General features: G+C 34.0%; 1 protein-coding gene and 1 pseudogene across 2 annotated transcripts in view; one reads left to right on the top strand and one right to left on the bottom strand.

Annotated features, from left to right (window-relative positions):
- PRRC1 (proline rich coiled-coil 1) overlaps positions 1-17,120 on the bottom strand; it is a 38,061-nt gene that overhangs the window by 15,179 nt on the left and 5,762 nt on the right. For both annotated transcript variants that reach the window (XM_019635413.1, XM_019635412.1), the window contains 5 exons: positions 16,560-16,949; positions 14,616-14,776; positions 11,801-11,903; positions 7,878-8,041; positions 4,216-4,319 (listed from right to left, as the gene is read on the bottom strand). In XM_019635413.1, the coding sequence (XP_019490958.1) occupies positions 4,216-4,319; positions 7,878-8,041; positions 11,801-11,903; positions 14,616-14,776; positions 16,560-16,949 (922 nt within the window). The remainder of the gene's footprint in view (positions 1-4,215; positions 4,320-7,877; positions 8,042-11,800; positions 11,904-14,615; positions 14,777-16,559; positions 16,950-17,120) is intronic.
- Positions 5,842-6,017, top strand: LOC109379080 (DNA-directed RNA polymerases I, II, and III subunit RPABC4 pseudogene; annotated as a pseudogene).

Here is a 17,120-nt window from a genome sequence, read left to right as displayed (position 1 = left end):
ATGCAAATCAACCTAGGCAAACCATAGCTAACTGTAAAAATAAAATGACAGAAAAAAAAAAAAACCCTAAAAGCAGACAGAGAAAACAACACATTATCTTCATAGAAACAATACTGTGACGGATTGCTGACTTCTTAATAGAATGATGGAAGCCAGAAAACAATACATCTTTAAAGTGCTGAAAGAAAATAATTGCCAACGTATACTTCTGTATCTAGCAAACACATTCTTCAAAAACAAAGGTGAATTAAAAGCACTTTCACACAGACAAAAGCACAGAGAATTCATAGCTAGTCTTCCATTACAAAGTAGTACTCAAGGAAAATCATCCCAGACAGAAAAACAAAAAATGCAGGAAGGAATTCAGAGAAGAAACAAACGAATATTGAATGCACAGAAGCACCAACAGTAATGTCTTAGGTGTTTAAAAAATATGCAGAATAAAGAAACCTGACAACACTACTGCAAAAGATGAAAAGGGTAAATGGTATTAAATGTGGTTCCCATATTCTCAAGCCATAATTTTTGTTATAATGTAATACATTACAAAGGCACAATATAATTGCTAAAGTAACCATTAAATGAATAGTAAACGGTTAATAGAGGGGTAGAGTGAAAAACAAAATAATAATTATCACTGGATGGTTCCCTGGGTCTTACACAAAAAATTCAAACTTCTCAACCTAGCATTCAAAGCTCTTCACAATTTGTCCGAAACCACTGCTTCATTTCCTATCTAAAAACATTCTGTGAAGCTGATATAACCACTGACTTCAGATGATATATCTTAATCATCTTCAAACTTTCCCTCCATTCAAGATGTCCTTCTCATTCTTTTCCACTTATCCAAATTCTACCCATTCTTCAAATCCAGTTCAAATCCATTATTCATGAATCTCATCTGACACTACCTCCACTGAAATTGTACATATAACATTTTCTATCAGCAAAAAATTATATACTTCTTATATAATCATTTAAAACTGTACTTATGTGCATATATTTTCTCTTCTAATAGGCCTATAATACATCCTCAAAGTTGGAGAATATATTTTGTACACTAGAGCCACAAAGTACTAGGCAGTGTTAGTCAATGCTAAATAAACAACAAAACCACAATGTGATTACTAAAGAAGGTAGATTTACACAATTGGGAAGTTATTTCAATATAAATCAATTCAGCATATTAAAAAAATTCTCCCATAAAAAAAAAGCCATCTATTAAAAGTATAATGCTCTCAAAACAATGATAAATTATGTTGCCTGGAGTTTTTTTCCAAACTAAATAAATGACAGCTTAGCAAACTGTCACTAGGCCCTCTTGTTCATACCTTCCATTAGTCTGAATAATTATGCAAATGACTGTGTTTGCTACTAGTAGTCAATTACATCCAAGCCAATATACAACTGTATCGCCTTATACTTAAACTACTATATTAAGTGCTTATTAACAGATTCTTAGAACACAGATATTATTCATTTTATAGTTAAAAAGGGTAGAAATGTGAGCTGAGCCACACAGGTCACATAGTTAGTTAAGTAATATAGATAAACCAGAATATACTTTTCTCTCTGGTTCTAAAAACTGGATAAATTTTTTGCTAGGTATTCATTGTGAGTCTCTTAGACCCAATTCTACTTTGCTCCTAAAAGAAACATCATAAGCCTCTTATTGAACAATTATATGCCAAGAAATTGCAAACCTAGAAGATATGGATAAATTCCTAAAAACATTCAACTTACCAAAGCTGAAAAATAAGTAGAAAATCTGAACAGACCTATTACTAATAAGGAGATTGAATCATTAATAAAAAACCTCCCAACAAACAAAAGACTAGGACCAGATAGCTACACTAGTGAATTACTCGTATACCAAATATTTAAGGAAGGATTAACACTAATCCTTCTCAGACTCTCCCAAAAAATAGAAAAGGGGGGGAATACTTCCAAACTCATTTTACAAGGCCACCATTACCTCAATACCAAAACCAGAGAAGTACACCACAAAACAATTACACAAGCAAACATCCCTGATGAATACAGATGCAAAAATCCTAAACAAAATAGCAAAGCGAATTCAACAATATTAAAAGGATGACACACCATGATCAAGTACGATTTATTCCAGTGATGCAAGGATGGCTCAACACACATAAAGCAATCAATGTACTACACCACATTAACAAAATGAAGGCTAAAAAATCATATGATCATCTCTGAAATACAGAAAAAGAAATTGACAGAATTAAATATCCATTTATGATTTAAAAAAAGCTCTCAACAAAGTGGACACAGAGTGAATGTATCTCAACATAAAGGCCACATATGACAAGCCCACAGCTAAAATCATATTCAATAGTGAAAAGCTAAAAGCTTTTCCTCTAAGAGCAGGAAAAAGACAAGGATGACCACTCTCACCACTTTTATTCAACATGGTATTGGAAGTCCTAGCCAGAGCAATTAGGCAAGAAAAAGAAATAAAAGATATCCATGTCAGAAAGCAAGAAATAAAACTGTCACTATTTGCAGATAACATAGTATTATATATAGAAATCCCTGAAGGTTCCATCAAAAAACTGTTAGATATAATAAATGAATACAGCAAAGTTGCAGCATACAAAACTAATATACAAAAATCTGTTGTACTTCTATACACTAATAAAAAATATCAGATAAATTTAATCCCTATCAAAATTTCAATGGCATTTTTCACAGAAATAGAACAAATAATCCTGAAATTTGTATAGAACCACAAGATCCTGAATAGCCAAAGCAATCTTGAGAAATAAAAGCTGGAGGCATCATGCTCCCTGATTTCCAACTATATTACAAAGCTGTAATAATCAAAACAGCATGGTATTGGGATAAAAACAGATACATAGATCAATGCAACAGAACAGAGATCCCAGAAATAATTTCACATATATTGTCAATTAATTTATGACAAAGGAGGCAAAATATATACCCTGGGAAAAGGAGAATCTCTTCAATAAATGGTGTTGGGGAAACTAGGCCTTTAAACCATACACAAAAATTAATTCAAAATGGATTAAAGACTTGAACATAAGACCTGAAATCATAAAACCTGAAGAAACTATAGGTGGTAACCTATACCATTGGTCTTGGCAATGACTTTTTTGGATTTGGTAACAAAAGCAAAAATAAACAAGTGGGACTACAACAAACTAAAAAGCTTCTGCACTGCAAAGGGAACCATCAACAAAATAAAAAGGCAACCTACTGAATGGGAGAAAATATTTGCAAACCATATATCTGACAAGCGGTTAATATCTAAAATATGTAAAGAACTCATAGCAAAACCCCCAAATATTCCAATTATTAAATAGGCAAATGTTCTAAATAGGCAGTTTTCCCAACAAGATACACAGTTGGCCAACAGGTATATGAAAAGGTGCTCAACATCACTAAACATCAGGGAAATGGAAATCAAACCACAATGAGATATAATCTCACATCTGTTAGAATGACTATTCTCACAAAGGCAAAAAATAGCAAGCGTTAGCAAGGATATGGAAAAAAGGGAACTCCTGTACACTGTTGGGAATGTAAAAAAGCTAGTATAGAAAACAGTATGTAGGTTCCTCAAAAATTTAAAAACAGAACTACCATATGATCCACCAAATTCCACTTCTGGATATTTATCCGAAGGAAACGAAAACACTAACTCAAAAAGATATCTGCACCCCCATGTTCACTGCAGCATTATTTACAATAGCCAAGACATGGAAGTAACATTAAGTGTCCACTGATGGATGAAGGGATAAAGAAAATGTCACACACACACACGCACACACACACACCTCAGCCATGAAAAAGGAAATCTTATTTGTGGCAACATGCATGGACTTTGAGGGCATTATGCTAAGTTAAATAAGTCTGAGAGAGAACTATCTTTAGATCCCTATATGATTTCACTTATATAGGCATCTAAAAATGAACAAACAAAAAAACCAAAACTCAACACAGGCAGAGAACAAACTGCTGGTGATTGCCCGAGGCTGGGGTTGGGGACATGGGTGACCCCCAAAAGGTACAGACTTTCAGTTATAAAATAAGTTATAAAGATGTAATTAATATACAGCATGGTAACTATAGTTAACATTGTATTGTATATTTGAAAATTGCTAAGAAAGATCTTTAAAAGTTCTCATTACAATAAAAAAAAATTACAAAAAAAAAAAAAAAGCATCTTACTTTTCAGGTAGCAATTCTGCAATGAAGTTTTCTACTGACACAGCAATCTGTTTTTCATGGATCACTCCATTTCTACGCAAGATATCTATCCGTTCCTGGGCACCCTGAATAACAACAGTGTAGGTTGGAACCCATTTTAAATTATTCAGTATTAAATATACTAATTTATGATTATACAAGCAATACATGCATACATTTATACACAGACACACATATACTCATTGTAAACACTTAAATACAGATGACAAAAAGTGAAAAAGTCGAATCGTGTTCTCCTCAGGATAGTATTAACAGTTTGGAGTGTACCTTCCAAATTATTCCAATGTGCATTAGTATTTTGGTTGCTACTGTGTAATGGATTTTTATATTCAATGTTCTAAATGGTTATTAGTAATATAAAGAAACTACGTTTTTTATTGTTGATCTGGCAAGAGGTCCTCTTATTAAATAAGAATCTTTTGTCAGTCCAGTAATTTTGCAGTTGTCTCTAATTTTCTAAGTATGCAATCATATCAATGGTAAATGTATTTTTTTCTTTCTTCTGATTCTCTGTAAATATAACCTTAAAAATGTGAACCAAAATGAGCTTTTTATTTTTTTTTTAAAGATTTTATTGGGGAATTGGGGGAGGGGAACAGTGTTGGGGAATTGGGGAAGGGGACCAGCCAAGTTGTTGTTCTTCAATCTTCGTTGTGGAGGGCGCCAGTCGCCATCTGGCTGCCCGTTGGCAGCTCGTGGCCTCTAACCTCAAGGTGCTGTGTTCAATCTTAGTTGTGGGTGGGCGTAGCCACCATCCCATGTGGGAGTCGAACCTGGCAGCCTTAAGAGCGCACCTCTATCCACTGAGCCATCCGGGCGGCAGCTCAGTTCAAGGTGCCAAGTTCAGTCTTAGTTGCTGGCGGGCATAGCCCATCATTGAACAGGCAATCTTGTTACACCAGCTGAGCCATCCTGCCACCTGTTGGCAGCTCAGCGGCAACTCAGCTCGGGCACTGTGTCACTGGCCCATGTGGGAATCGAACCGGTGGTCCTATTGCTCAGAGCTCGCACTCTTAAGCCAACTCTTAACCAACTGAGCCACTTGGACGGCCCCCAAAATAAGCTTTTTAAATTGGAAATGTATATATTACACCAGAGCTTGTTCAGGAATATTATAACCATTTATAAAACAAAACTGAGGGGCCATGAATATTATACAGATAACTCAAAATCATGAATTAAATATATCTATTAGTAGATAAAAACCTGGATTAATGAGAACAAGGTTGTTGTTTACTACTTTTACCTGAATCGCTTCACAGTGATCATGATGTGTGAGAATGTATTGAAAAAGCAAGATAAAAATCTTTCTATTTCTGACTAAAATTAGCCATGGGTAAATACCTATTTTTATTATGGACAACAGAGCTTAATGGTGAATGAGATTAAGTGGTTAATTCTTATTCCAATGAAAATTGAGAAAGCTAGGGCACTTCTAGAGACAACCGAATTTATTTAAGAGATAAATGAAATAAAGAACAGAAAGTAACAGCCGTATGAGAACGGGTAAACCAATTTATTAGCTATCTAACCAAAGACATTAGCTTATCTGAGTGAGGAGTTTCTCTGTGCTACTTGGGGTCTGAAATGGACACCCAGAAGGATGTTCAACCCCCAAAGCAGCAGCCAATGATATTATCTGTGGAGAAAGTCACACAGAAAATGAAATAAAATCCAGGGATCCAATCAGATGCAGAGAATGTGGATACAGAATAATGTACAAGAAAAGGACTAGAAGATTAGTGGTTTTTGATGCTCAATGAAACATGGAATTCAGAGGAATATCTTTGTATTTGGATTTCTTGTTAATTTATTGGATAGCTTTTGATTAGTGTACTTTATGAATATAGCTATATACACATAATTTCACTTTAAAAACCATATTGTATTTAGGTATCCATTAATAGTTTAGATAAAGAAATTATTTTTTGTTCAATTACAAAAAAGACATTAGCTTATAAAGATAGATGAAAGAAGATATGATTTAAACTACAATAAAATCAAGACTGTATTTTCACTTCCTCTTGTATCTCGCACAGTATCTGACCTAATAGGCATTCAGTAAGAACTTGCTACATGAAACACTGAACAAAGGAAAAAAATCAAGGCCTCTATCACTAATGTTAAGAATCAAAATAGTGTAATTATGGTTTCAACAAATCTAATACTGGATGAAGAGGCAGGTGTTGAATTTAAAGAAAATATAACACAAGATATAAACTTAATTTTTTTATACTGGATATTGTAAATTTGCCTAATTCACTCCTGCCAAGAGGTAGTTATGACTGAATTTTAATTATAAAGTTGAAATAAATGTTAATTCATAACTATTAGGGGATTAGTGGATGTTTAGAATTCATCCCTTTCTGAAGGTGCTATCTCAGCTACGCACTACAAAAAAATATTCCTAGATTTTATGCTTCCAGGGAACAGAGACTAAGTTTGCTCATTTCCTTTATCCTACAACAGTGAACTTTAAACTTCATAGGGGGGGGGTCCCAAAATATTTAATTGGAATTAATTAGCACCTATAAGAGATATGAAAGTGAGCTAGGTAGACAAGTTTAATTCTTTTCTTTTTGTTTGTTTATGGAATCCAGAAGAGAAAATGAAAATACTGACCTCTCTTCTCCTCTGACCACATTAATTAAGTGTGGCATCTTTTGGAATCACAATTATAGACCTGCTAAGGTTTTACCTTTCAAGAACTAGGTAGCATAGAGACCACACTGAAGTAATTATCTCAGAACTGAAGTAAAATACACAAAGACCCTTAAGAAGTTACCCTATACTCTTAAGAATTTTTATTAATTGCCTTGGTTTAGAGAACTAAAATTTCATGCTTTTTCCATACATTCTTGTAGATATTAACTACAGCTCTATTTGATGAATATAAGCTATAAAACAATGGTCACAACTATGATTCAATAAAATCATTTTAGCACTGTACTTTTCATAGTTGTGCTTTTTCTTCGTGATTCTGCTGTTTAAAATGGCCCCCAAGTATAGTGCTGAAGTGTTGTCTAGTGTTTCTAAGCACAGGACTGTGACGCCTTACGGAGCAACCGTGTGTTAGATAAGCCTCATTCAGGCATGAGTCCTAGTGCTGTCGGCCGTGAGAGTTTAATGTTAGTGAATCAAATATATACACATTAAGTTGTATTAAACAGAAGCAGACATAAAAAAAGTTATGTATTGATCGGTTGGCAAAAATGCTGTGACTAGAGGCTCACAGGGACCTAACCCTGAAGAAATACATAAGTGTAAAACATTATTAACAGTGATTGTAATTAAAAGTCTACAGGATTCAAGGGTTATTATATCTTTAGCAATGGATTTGAATGTTAACACTGGGTTAAGAAGATCTCTTTTAGGAGTAACTACTTACTCTCTTCGTGTCTGTTTTCTCCCTTCCCCCAATAATCAAAACCCATCTTACGTATCTTTCAATTAAAACTCGACTATGTCTTCATAACACTATAGAGGTGTCTAATTAAAAACAAAGCTGATCATTATTTTAGTATGTAAAAACCAATTAGCTCCATACAGATCATAGGGTTATCAGAATTATGAAAAAATTAGCTGCCAATTTTTATATCCTGAAAAAGTATTCCACGACTCACTTTTAATCCAGCTGCATAGCCCACTGGTTGTGGGGCAATGTTGGCCTGAATGGCTTCCCCCATAACCACAGCTAAACCAAAGACCTCCTGGAAGGCGTCTCGGACAGCAGCAACTTTTACTTCTTTATTCGAAGTCACTATAATATCCAGTTCACCTCCAGATTCTACAAAGACCAGAAGAAAATTTCAATGAAAATAATGAAATTTTCATAATTACTACCATACACTAACATTTTATTTGCATAATTATTACTAACCTCACAGAATGATGCAAAATATAGGCATTTTATTCCAACAAGTGCTTGGCCCTGAAGTACTAAATTTTCCTTAGTAGATTTTCCTCTAATAAAAATTAGAACTTAATGCATTATCTGAGGGAGTCTATCTGCAAGCAGGTGTCACATGCCTTCTAATGGTTCTGAGTATCATATCTGCCACAAATAGAGCACCACATTGTTCTATATTCTATGAAATACTGTCCCAGAACATATTAATAGCTCCCCTGAAAACAGCTTTCTGTGGTGAATTAAGCTTAGGAGATGCTGCACATCATATTTCTTTCTTGGAAAATTACAACACACATTAGCATTAAGATTTTGAGAAATCCAACCATTAAAAATCATGGCTTTAACCTAGTACTTTCCATACTTAAATCTGTTCATGGAATACTTTTTTTAGCATCTAATAATAGCTCCTAAAAAGTGTTCTAAAGACATCAATTTGAGAAATTATGTTACAGCTGCTATGAGTACAATTTGTTTTCTACTATGCTACTGTATTAATTTACTCAAGTTTCATTTTCTGATTGGTTTAAACTTTGGATAGACACATTTATTGCAATTTTAAGGTTGTAAATCAAAATGGCTTTTCTGCTGTTAATTAATAAATACTATACACAAAATTCTAACACCATGTAGATGCCATAGTTGCCAATCCTTCAGCTATGGCGCAATCATTGAACTTAAATATATGGAATACTATTCTGCCACTAGAAAAGATGAAATAGTGCCATTTGCAACAACATGGATGGATCTTGAGATTATAATGCTAAACGAAATAAGTCAGACAGAAAAAGTCGAGAACCACATGATTTCACTGATATGTGGTATATAAAACTGAAAACAACGAAAGAACAAGAAAAACAAATGAAGAAACAAAACTCATAGACACAAACAGTTTAGTGGTTACCAGAGGGTAAGGGGGGAGGGGGTGGTAGATGAGGGTAAAGGGGATCAACTTTACGGTGATGGAAAGAGAACTGACTCTGGGTGGTGAACACACAATGTGATATATAGATGATGTATTACAGAATTGTACACCTGAAACCTATGTAACTTTATTAACCATTGTCACCCCAGTAAACTTTAATTAAAAAAAAATTAAATATCTGGCTTATGAAGTATAAATTACACGAGATACTCTATAGAAAATGAAAATGACTGTTACTGATACAATTTGCCAAAGAGATGCACAGAAGTTCTGCACTAAACAAAGACTACCATGAATTGTGCTTTTTATCTAGAAAATAGTTTAAAATGTGGGAATTAAACTTTTTAAATTATATGCCCCCATCATTGAAAAAAAAACACATACCACAAATGGATATTTATAAATTACACACCTACTATTGTCCTAACACTAATATGCAAGCATAAATAAAACATGAAATACCAACTTTTATAAAACTTAAAATTTTAAAAGGCTAAGAGTAATATGAAATTAAAATATTTTAAAACATTTTTAATATTTCAATTATTTTAAAAACCTGTGTACTATTGTAGAGTAATTTGATCAAATATCCCTAATTATTTTAAAAATCTTGATCTAACATTTTGCGATACACTGAATTCAAAGATCTGGTTCTAAGTACTGCATATTTTGCTACTTGGCATTAGGCTATCACTGGTAAAAGAGATGTCTCAAGAAAGCTGTTCGTATTATAAAACATTTTGCCCAGACACAATGCTAAGTTTTTCCCTAATATCTTGTGGACCAGTTGAAAATCTTTTCCAAGTATTTGCGTTTTGTATTATGGATCCTTTTCCTGACGGACATGATGTTCCACAGATCCCACCTTCACTGGAATTCAGAAGTGACTAAAACCTAAAAGCAACGGCTCACAGAGGAGAGAAGAGGAAAAACACACTTTTTTCCTGTTCTTTTTCTCCATGTGGGACATATCTCTTGATCCTAGCTGAATACTGCTTCATTAAGCTTGCGCTCAGTGTTTTTCAGCCTTTTTGTGATGAGTAGTGCCACCTTTCATGATAACGGAGGGAGAACTAATTAAAAGAATGCAGAAAGTTAAACTGTGTTAAACTCCATTTCTAATAGCTTTCATGCTTTTCTGATACATTTAAAATTGTTAAACTTAGTGATTTCTAGAATATTTGTATAAAAATATCTTGTTTCACTTTGAGTTTTGTTAGACAAGAATGGTCTTGCTTTTGCTGCCTGTTAGGAAAGTGTCAGCTTTTTCACACTCAGTATTACTTTTTCAAGCTACCAACACAGTCAAGACTCATGAAAGCTACTGATTAAGATTATATGTTATTATCTAATAATAGAAATTTCACTTTGTATCTTTCTTTTTTATCCCCCCTCCTTGGTTTTTTGCCTTTTTCTTGATGTCATGCAGACTACTGGCTTGAGAAACCGTCTTAATTTTGAGTCCTGACTATCATTTTCTAGCTTCATTATATTGGGAAAGTCGCTGAGCGTGTTTCTTCATAGAAAAAATACCTATCACTTTACATGGCTTGCTCTAAGAATAAGTAAAATAACTGCTCTCACAGTCAAATACAACAGCACGCACTAACACAGCAAGGGCTCCAAAAATACTGATTCCTTTTTTCCTCTCATTTAAAATAAGAACTTTGGAAAAAAAGAATATATATGATGCATTGGTTATGTCAAACTTGATTATTAATATATAAAATCAATATATATGGCAGGGCCCTATTTCTAAATCCTTTGGCAGGTACAAACACCAAGAATAATTCGGCTGATTTAATTCCTGATTCAATTTTCTAATCAAGGGAAGCAAAGTGGCTAAGTGTAAAAAAATTGAGCATGGGTTCAGTGTGACTTCACCAAGTGGGACCTAGGATAACTTAAATCTCTCTGAACCTAGGCTCCTTATCAAAAACGTGAAGAAAATAATACCTACCTTGTATAGCTCTTTTAAGAATTAGTGCCTTAAAGAGCAAGCATTTAACAAATGGTACTTATTGTTAGATCCTGTTATCTGACACGTACCAGATAGTGTCAGATCTTGACCAATGAAGTCAAGACTTGTGGAAGCTATTGGCTTTCTAATGCCAGTGAATCTCTATTCAGATACCAGGTACACAGCTTTGGCCTGTAAGTTATCTTCAACAGAATTACTAATAATTTATCACTGATACTGCTAAGCGATTATGTTTTTCACATACTAGATTAAAAATTGAATGGCACACAGCATGTCTAGAGAATTCAAAAGTGGTTAAAACAGCTTTCACAACAACAAACCTAGCAATCAGATATAAGAAATAGATTAACTTCCTCTAAAAATAATATTCCTAAGTATAAACACATTTAATTAAAATAGATAACTGGAGAAACATCAAAACCAAATATGAATAAATATCAACAGTGAATAAAATAAAATTCATATAAAGCAACACTAATCATATTCATACTTAAAATTAGTAAGTATATATATTATTAATTCATATCATTTTTACTCCTCCAAAGTTCATTCTGAGAAGTTTTCAAAATGTATTACATGGTATTTAACTAAGAAAAAGATGAATTAAAAACGCCCAAACTAAGACCTCACAATTTAAGACTATAAGAGGACTTCCACTAATTACAATGAGTGGCTGACACTGGCATAAACTTTAAAAAAATATGGCAGATGCTGGTCTATCTTAAGTACATACTGATATACGGAGCCATGCCAGGGTCCAGCGTTGTAATCATGCTTTCTACGGAATGTTTTGTTTTATCAAGCACAGATTTCACCACAGGATTTCCAGCCACACCCTGCATAAAACAAAATATAAATACCCATTCTAAACAAACAACACCATAATCACCCGATAATGAAAGAAATTTTTTTTTTAGGTTTCCAATGCATCATAGACCTATACTTTTGCAAAGGATTAAGAAAAACAAGGTTATGGCAATGTTCAATTGCTACCGAGTTTCACAATGCTTACTCCCAACTTCTTATCTATCAGAGACCTACAGCAGTGTCTGCAGATCAAACTATGAGTAGCACTGGCCTGGGAGGTATATACACTGCATATACACATGTGTGTATGTATATATATTTATTTCATTTCTATGTATATGTATACATTATTGCATTTCAATTTATTTATTTCCACAAAATATTGGCAAAACTTATCCATCAAGGTCCCAAATTAAGACTGTAATCAGATGTCTCCATAGACCAATATAATAAAATATATAACAAAATAAAAATAGTAAAAAATATTTAAAAAAATAAAAAAAACATAGTGAAAACAATTCTCATCTTTATTCCCCCAAATCAACTACCTACTACCTTAGCATATAATATTCTGTTATGCTCTACTAAATCTGCTTCTTTTTTCCTAGCTCCCATTGCTTGTCTTGTCCATTCCCAAATTCTCCCTTTAAGCCAGACCTATTCTTCTGCATTCTTTTATTTTTCAATTACAGATGACATACAAAATTATACTACTTTCAGGTGTACAGCATAGTGGTGGGACCTTTATATAACTCACAAAATGATCCCCCAATAGGTCTTGCACCCACCTGAGTTTTAAAACCACACAACTAGACAGAACAAACAGGTCTGAGCACTTCCGTCTTGTGCTCTACTTCTCCCATGGTGAAAGGTACTAGAGAAAGCAATGACTCCAAGATGGCATCTGGCTAACAAGTCACTGAGTCCACCTCTTCCAACCTACCATTAAACTAAGGTGGTTCATTAACACTGATATTTAAGACTGTGGACCAACCTTATGCTGCATATCAGAAGAGCTATTTATAAGACCTGTGGAGTTGAATCAAGTATTACAACTGATAACAGATACAATGACACACCCTCTTAACAAGGAAAAGAAGAGATAGTCCCTATATAAAGAAAACCTTGAACAAGCACAGAGGGATACAAAAAAGCCAGCTTAGAAAAATGTTGTCCTCATGAAACATGAAGTTCAAACATGTTAACCACCTACTAATCTAAAAGTGTTTACTATAGAATGCAGCCAAACTATCAGCAGACTATTGAGGGGAACTTGACAGAGTAATTCCAAAATTCAAGAAAAATAAAAGGGAAAGACTAGTTAAGAAAATTTTATAGAAAAGAGAAATCGGCAAACTTATGTAACCAAAAACTGATGTCTTTATGAATGCAGAGATTTGGAACTGACCTTATCTTACTCATCATTTCCCCATCATTTCCCCATCCCCACCTCAGCACACAGTAAGCTTTCAATAAATATCAATATAATAGGATTACAATAATTAAAAGTGTTGTACTGATGCAAGGCAGAGCAGTGGAATAGAATACAGGGCCTAGAGACCAACATTAACCCACAATGCAGCAACTAAGATAAAGCTGACATATTGAATCACTGGGATTTGATGTTGGAACAGTCAATTAAGCAGCTGGAAGAAAATTAGACTTCTACCTCATATAATACAGTATCAGCTACATTAAACTGATAAGTGTAAAAAAAGGAACCATAAAAGATTCAGAAGAAATCATAGAAAAACATTTATCATATATTGTGGAGAAAAAAGGTCATTTTTATCATTAAAAAAATTGAAAAGAAAAAAGACTGATAAAATTGAATCCTGAAAATTTAGAAGCCTTTGTGTCAAAAGCATAACATTAAAATGTAAGGTAAAAAATGGAGAAAACTTCAACACATAACAGCATATAATAAAATTTTCCTATTACATGCATTAAGAGCTCTTATGAATTCATTAAGAAAAGAAAATCATCCCAATTCAAAACTGGGCAAAGATTAGAGATTTCACATTAGAGAACTATGAATAGCAAAAAAACAAAAACAAATACATAAAAATGTTTAACTTCAGTAACAAAGAAATGCAAATAAAAACAAGGCATTATTTTTTTTGCCTATAAAATTAGAAAATACTGTATTTTGAGTTAATAAACAGTGCTAACAAGTGAAAAATGCTGTGACAGTCTATTTTGATATAACCTTCTTGGAGAGTAATATGTATCAGTAATTTTTAAAATGTTCACTCTGACATTCATCAGGACTTAATCCTGATAAAAAAGATGAACATAAAGATTTGCACATAAGAGTACTCAGCATAGCTTTACTGATAAGAATTACAATTAGAAAACGCCAAAGCACTTTTGCAAAATCAAACATGGGAAATAAATGCAACGGCATGTAGGGCAAAGCAGCCAGAAAGAAGGGCATTTCTGACGAATATTTTATGGCTAGGAAGATGTTCTTGATATATGCTAGGTAAAGACAAACAAAAGACACAAAATAGCATGTGTCCACGTGGCACTACCCCCATTTGATTTTTTATTAAAAGAGGTACATCTACATAGATGTGCACACACAAAAGACCGAGAGGAACTATGGAAAAGTGGTAATAAGACTCAAAAGGGTTTTTTTCCCTTGTACCATTTTGTATTTTCAAAATTCTCTCTAATGAACATATATTAGTTTCAAAATTTAAAAATTAAGCATGGTTTTTAAAGTAAATACTGCTTACCTTAATAAAACCCCAGAGTCCACCAGCAGATGCTTCATCCTGACCGCTAACAATTCTAGGATCTTCCTGTTCCTCTGGAAAAGTAATGGCTGATGTGGTTCCAGTTCCCTGGGCCAGAGATGTCAGACTGGCTTGCTGAGTAATGGGAGTTGGCAAAATACCTAGTTAATGACAAAAAGTTTAATACATGTAATTTATTCCACAAACTATTTCCTATAAAAAGAAGATGCAATAAATGAGGTGAGCAGTTCAAAATAGCTTAAATAATATAACTACATTATCAGGCATTTCAAGATTGAGTTATGAACTCAAACAATCACCTAAACCATTATAAAATACAAATGAAATTTCAAAAAAGAAATGTCTTTCCTTTTCATAGGCTCACACCAACTGTCCTGAAAATAAATAAATATAAAAACATAAATATATTCAAGTACTTCAGGTTTGCTCTCTTTAGCTCTTAGATGTGGACAGCATAGTTCTAATCTCTTTTATGTATAAAAATGATGTGAGCACCCAAGCACATCATATAAAAATTAGTACACATACTCTATATACCCTATTTTAACTCAAAAAAAAATTCATAAATACATAAACATGGGTATACTACTTGTACTCTGCAAAAAAATTTATTTGTAAAAGTAGATATACAAAGTTGGATAATAAAAATCACAATAAGGGGCCGGCCGAGTGGCTCAGTTGGTTAAGAGCTCGCTCAAGAGTTTGAGCTCTGAGCAACAGCGGTTCGAGTCCAGCCCGAGCTGAGCAGCCGCTGAGCTGCCAACAGGTAGCAGGATGGCTCAGCTAAAAAAAAAAAAATTGAAAAAAAAAAAAATCACAATAAAGTTGCTTTCTGTATGAAGTTTTGATATGGTTTCCAACAACCATTCCAGGGAAGCTTAAACAGTAGGTATAGATGACCTAGAAAAGGAAATGATCCAATACCACCAATTTAAGACACACATGAGCTTTTACTTGGTTTTCAATTTTTACCAGGCTAAATAAAATTCCCTGGACCATTCAGTCCTGACAATTTTTTCTCTCAAACTTCACCTTGATGTTTCTCTCTGTAAGTGCACAAAATGCTAAGACAAAATTTTGAAATTTTGTCTGACACTCCATATACTCATCACGTACTACTAAGTTTTACAAAATATAAAAATCACATACTAAGTTACAGCAGCTTTACTTTAATAATTTAAATGGGAAAAACATGAGAATAGGAAACCGAACATCAAAACAATGAATTTAAAACAATGTAGAGAAACTGAAACTCTGATACACTGCTGGTGAGGGAGTTGCTTTGGAAAACAGTCTGGCGGTTTTTCAAAAGTCAGCAATAATTCCATGCCTATGTACATACCCAAGATGAATGAAAATATGTCCATTCATCTTGTACACAAATGTTCGTAAAAGCAGTATTCATAATCGCCAACAAATGGAAAGAACCCGAAAGTTCAACTGATGAAGCAAATAAACAAAATGTGGTACATCCATACAATGGAATATTATTCAGACATAAAAAAGAATGAAGCACTGACATACGCTACATGGATGAACCCTGAAAATTTTATGCTAAGTGAAAGAAGCCAGTTACAAAAGACCACATATTATAAGAGTTCAATGATATGAAATGTCCACTACAGGCAAATTCAGAGAGACAGAAAGTAGACTAGAGGCTGCTGAGGGGTATAAGGGTTTGGAACGAAGGAGGGAGTGACTGCTAATAGTTACGGGGTTTCTTTTGGGGGTGATTAAAAGATTCTAAAATTGACTGTAGTGATGGCTGCACAACTCTGTAAATGCACTAACAACTAGTGAGTTGTACACTTTAAATGGCTAGAATTATATGGTATGTAAATTATATATCAATAAAGCTGTCACTAAAAAAAAAAAAAAAATTAGCTATAGCCATTAATTTCAAAGTATCAGTAAGAGAATTACCTGTTACTGGAGGTGCAGAAAACGATGGCATCAGGGGTGTCTGGGGAGCTCTTCCTGCATGGCCCCTTGTAATGTCATAAGGCGAACCAACAGCAAATCCTGATGTAGGAGGACCCGAAGGCGGAGCAGACAGAACAGTACTCGGGGAAGAAGGTGAAGGTGGGAAGTGGGACACAGGCGGATTACTGAAGGCAGCAGCAGAGGGTGGAGAAACAGGAGTTGGCATAGAAGTAACAAGTGGTGGGGCAGAAGGGACTGGTGAGGGAGGCACAAAAGGCAACGAGGCCGAAGGCCTCACAGGAGGAAGGGACGGCTGAGGGGTAGAGTATGCGTGGGGTGGCAAGGGCTGCATGGGAGACACATCTGGAGAAGAGGAAGAACTGGTTGCAGCTAGAAAAAAGTGAGGAGGAAAAAAACCCACAAAATTGGAAATGCTTTTCATTTAGTTTTCAAAGTATCTCATTACTTTCTTCTTGCAAAACTTTTTTTATTTTTATTTTTTTTTTAGATTTCAGTTTTCTTTTTTTAAAATTATTATTAGTTTCAGGTGTACAAAACAAT

The sequence above is a fragment of the Hipposideros armiger genome, unplaced genomic scaffold, assembly GCF_001890085.2.
Source record: "Hipposideros armiger isolate ML-2016 unplaced genomic scaffold, ASM189008v1 scaffold_21, whole genome shotgun sequence".
NCBI lineage: Eukaryota > Metazoa > Chordata > Mammalia > Chiroptera > Hipposideridae > Hipposideros > Hipposideros armiger.
Note: the sequence above shows the minus strand (reverse complement) of the source record. Positions and strands in the feature narration are given on the sequence as shown.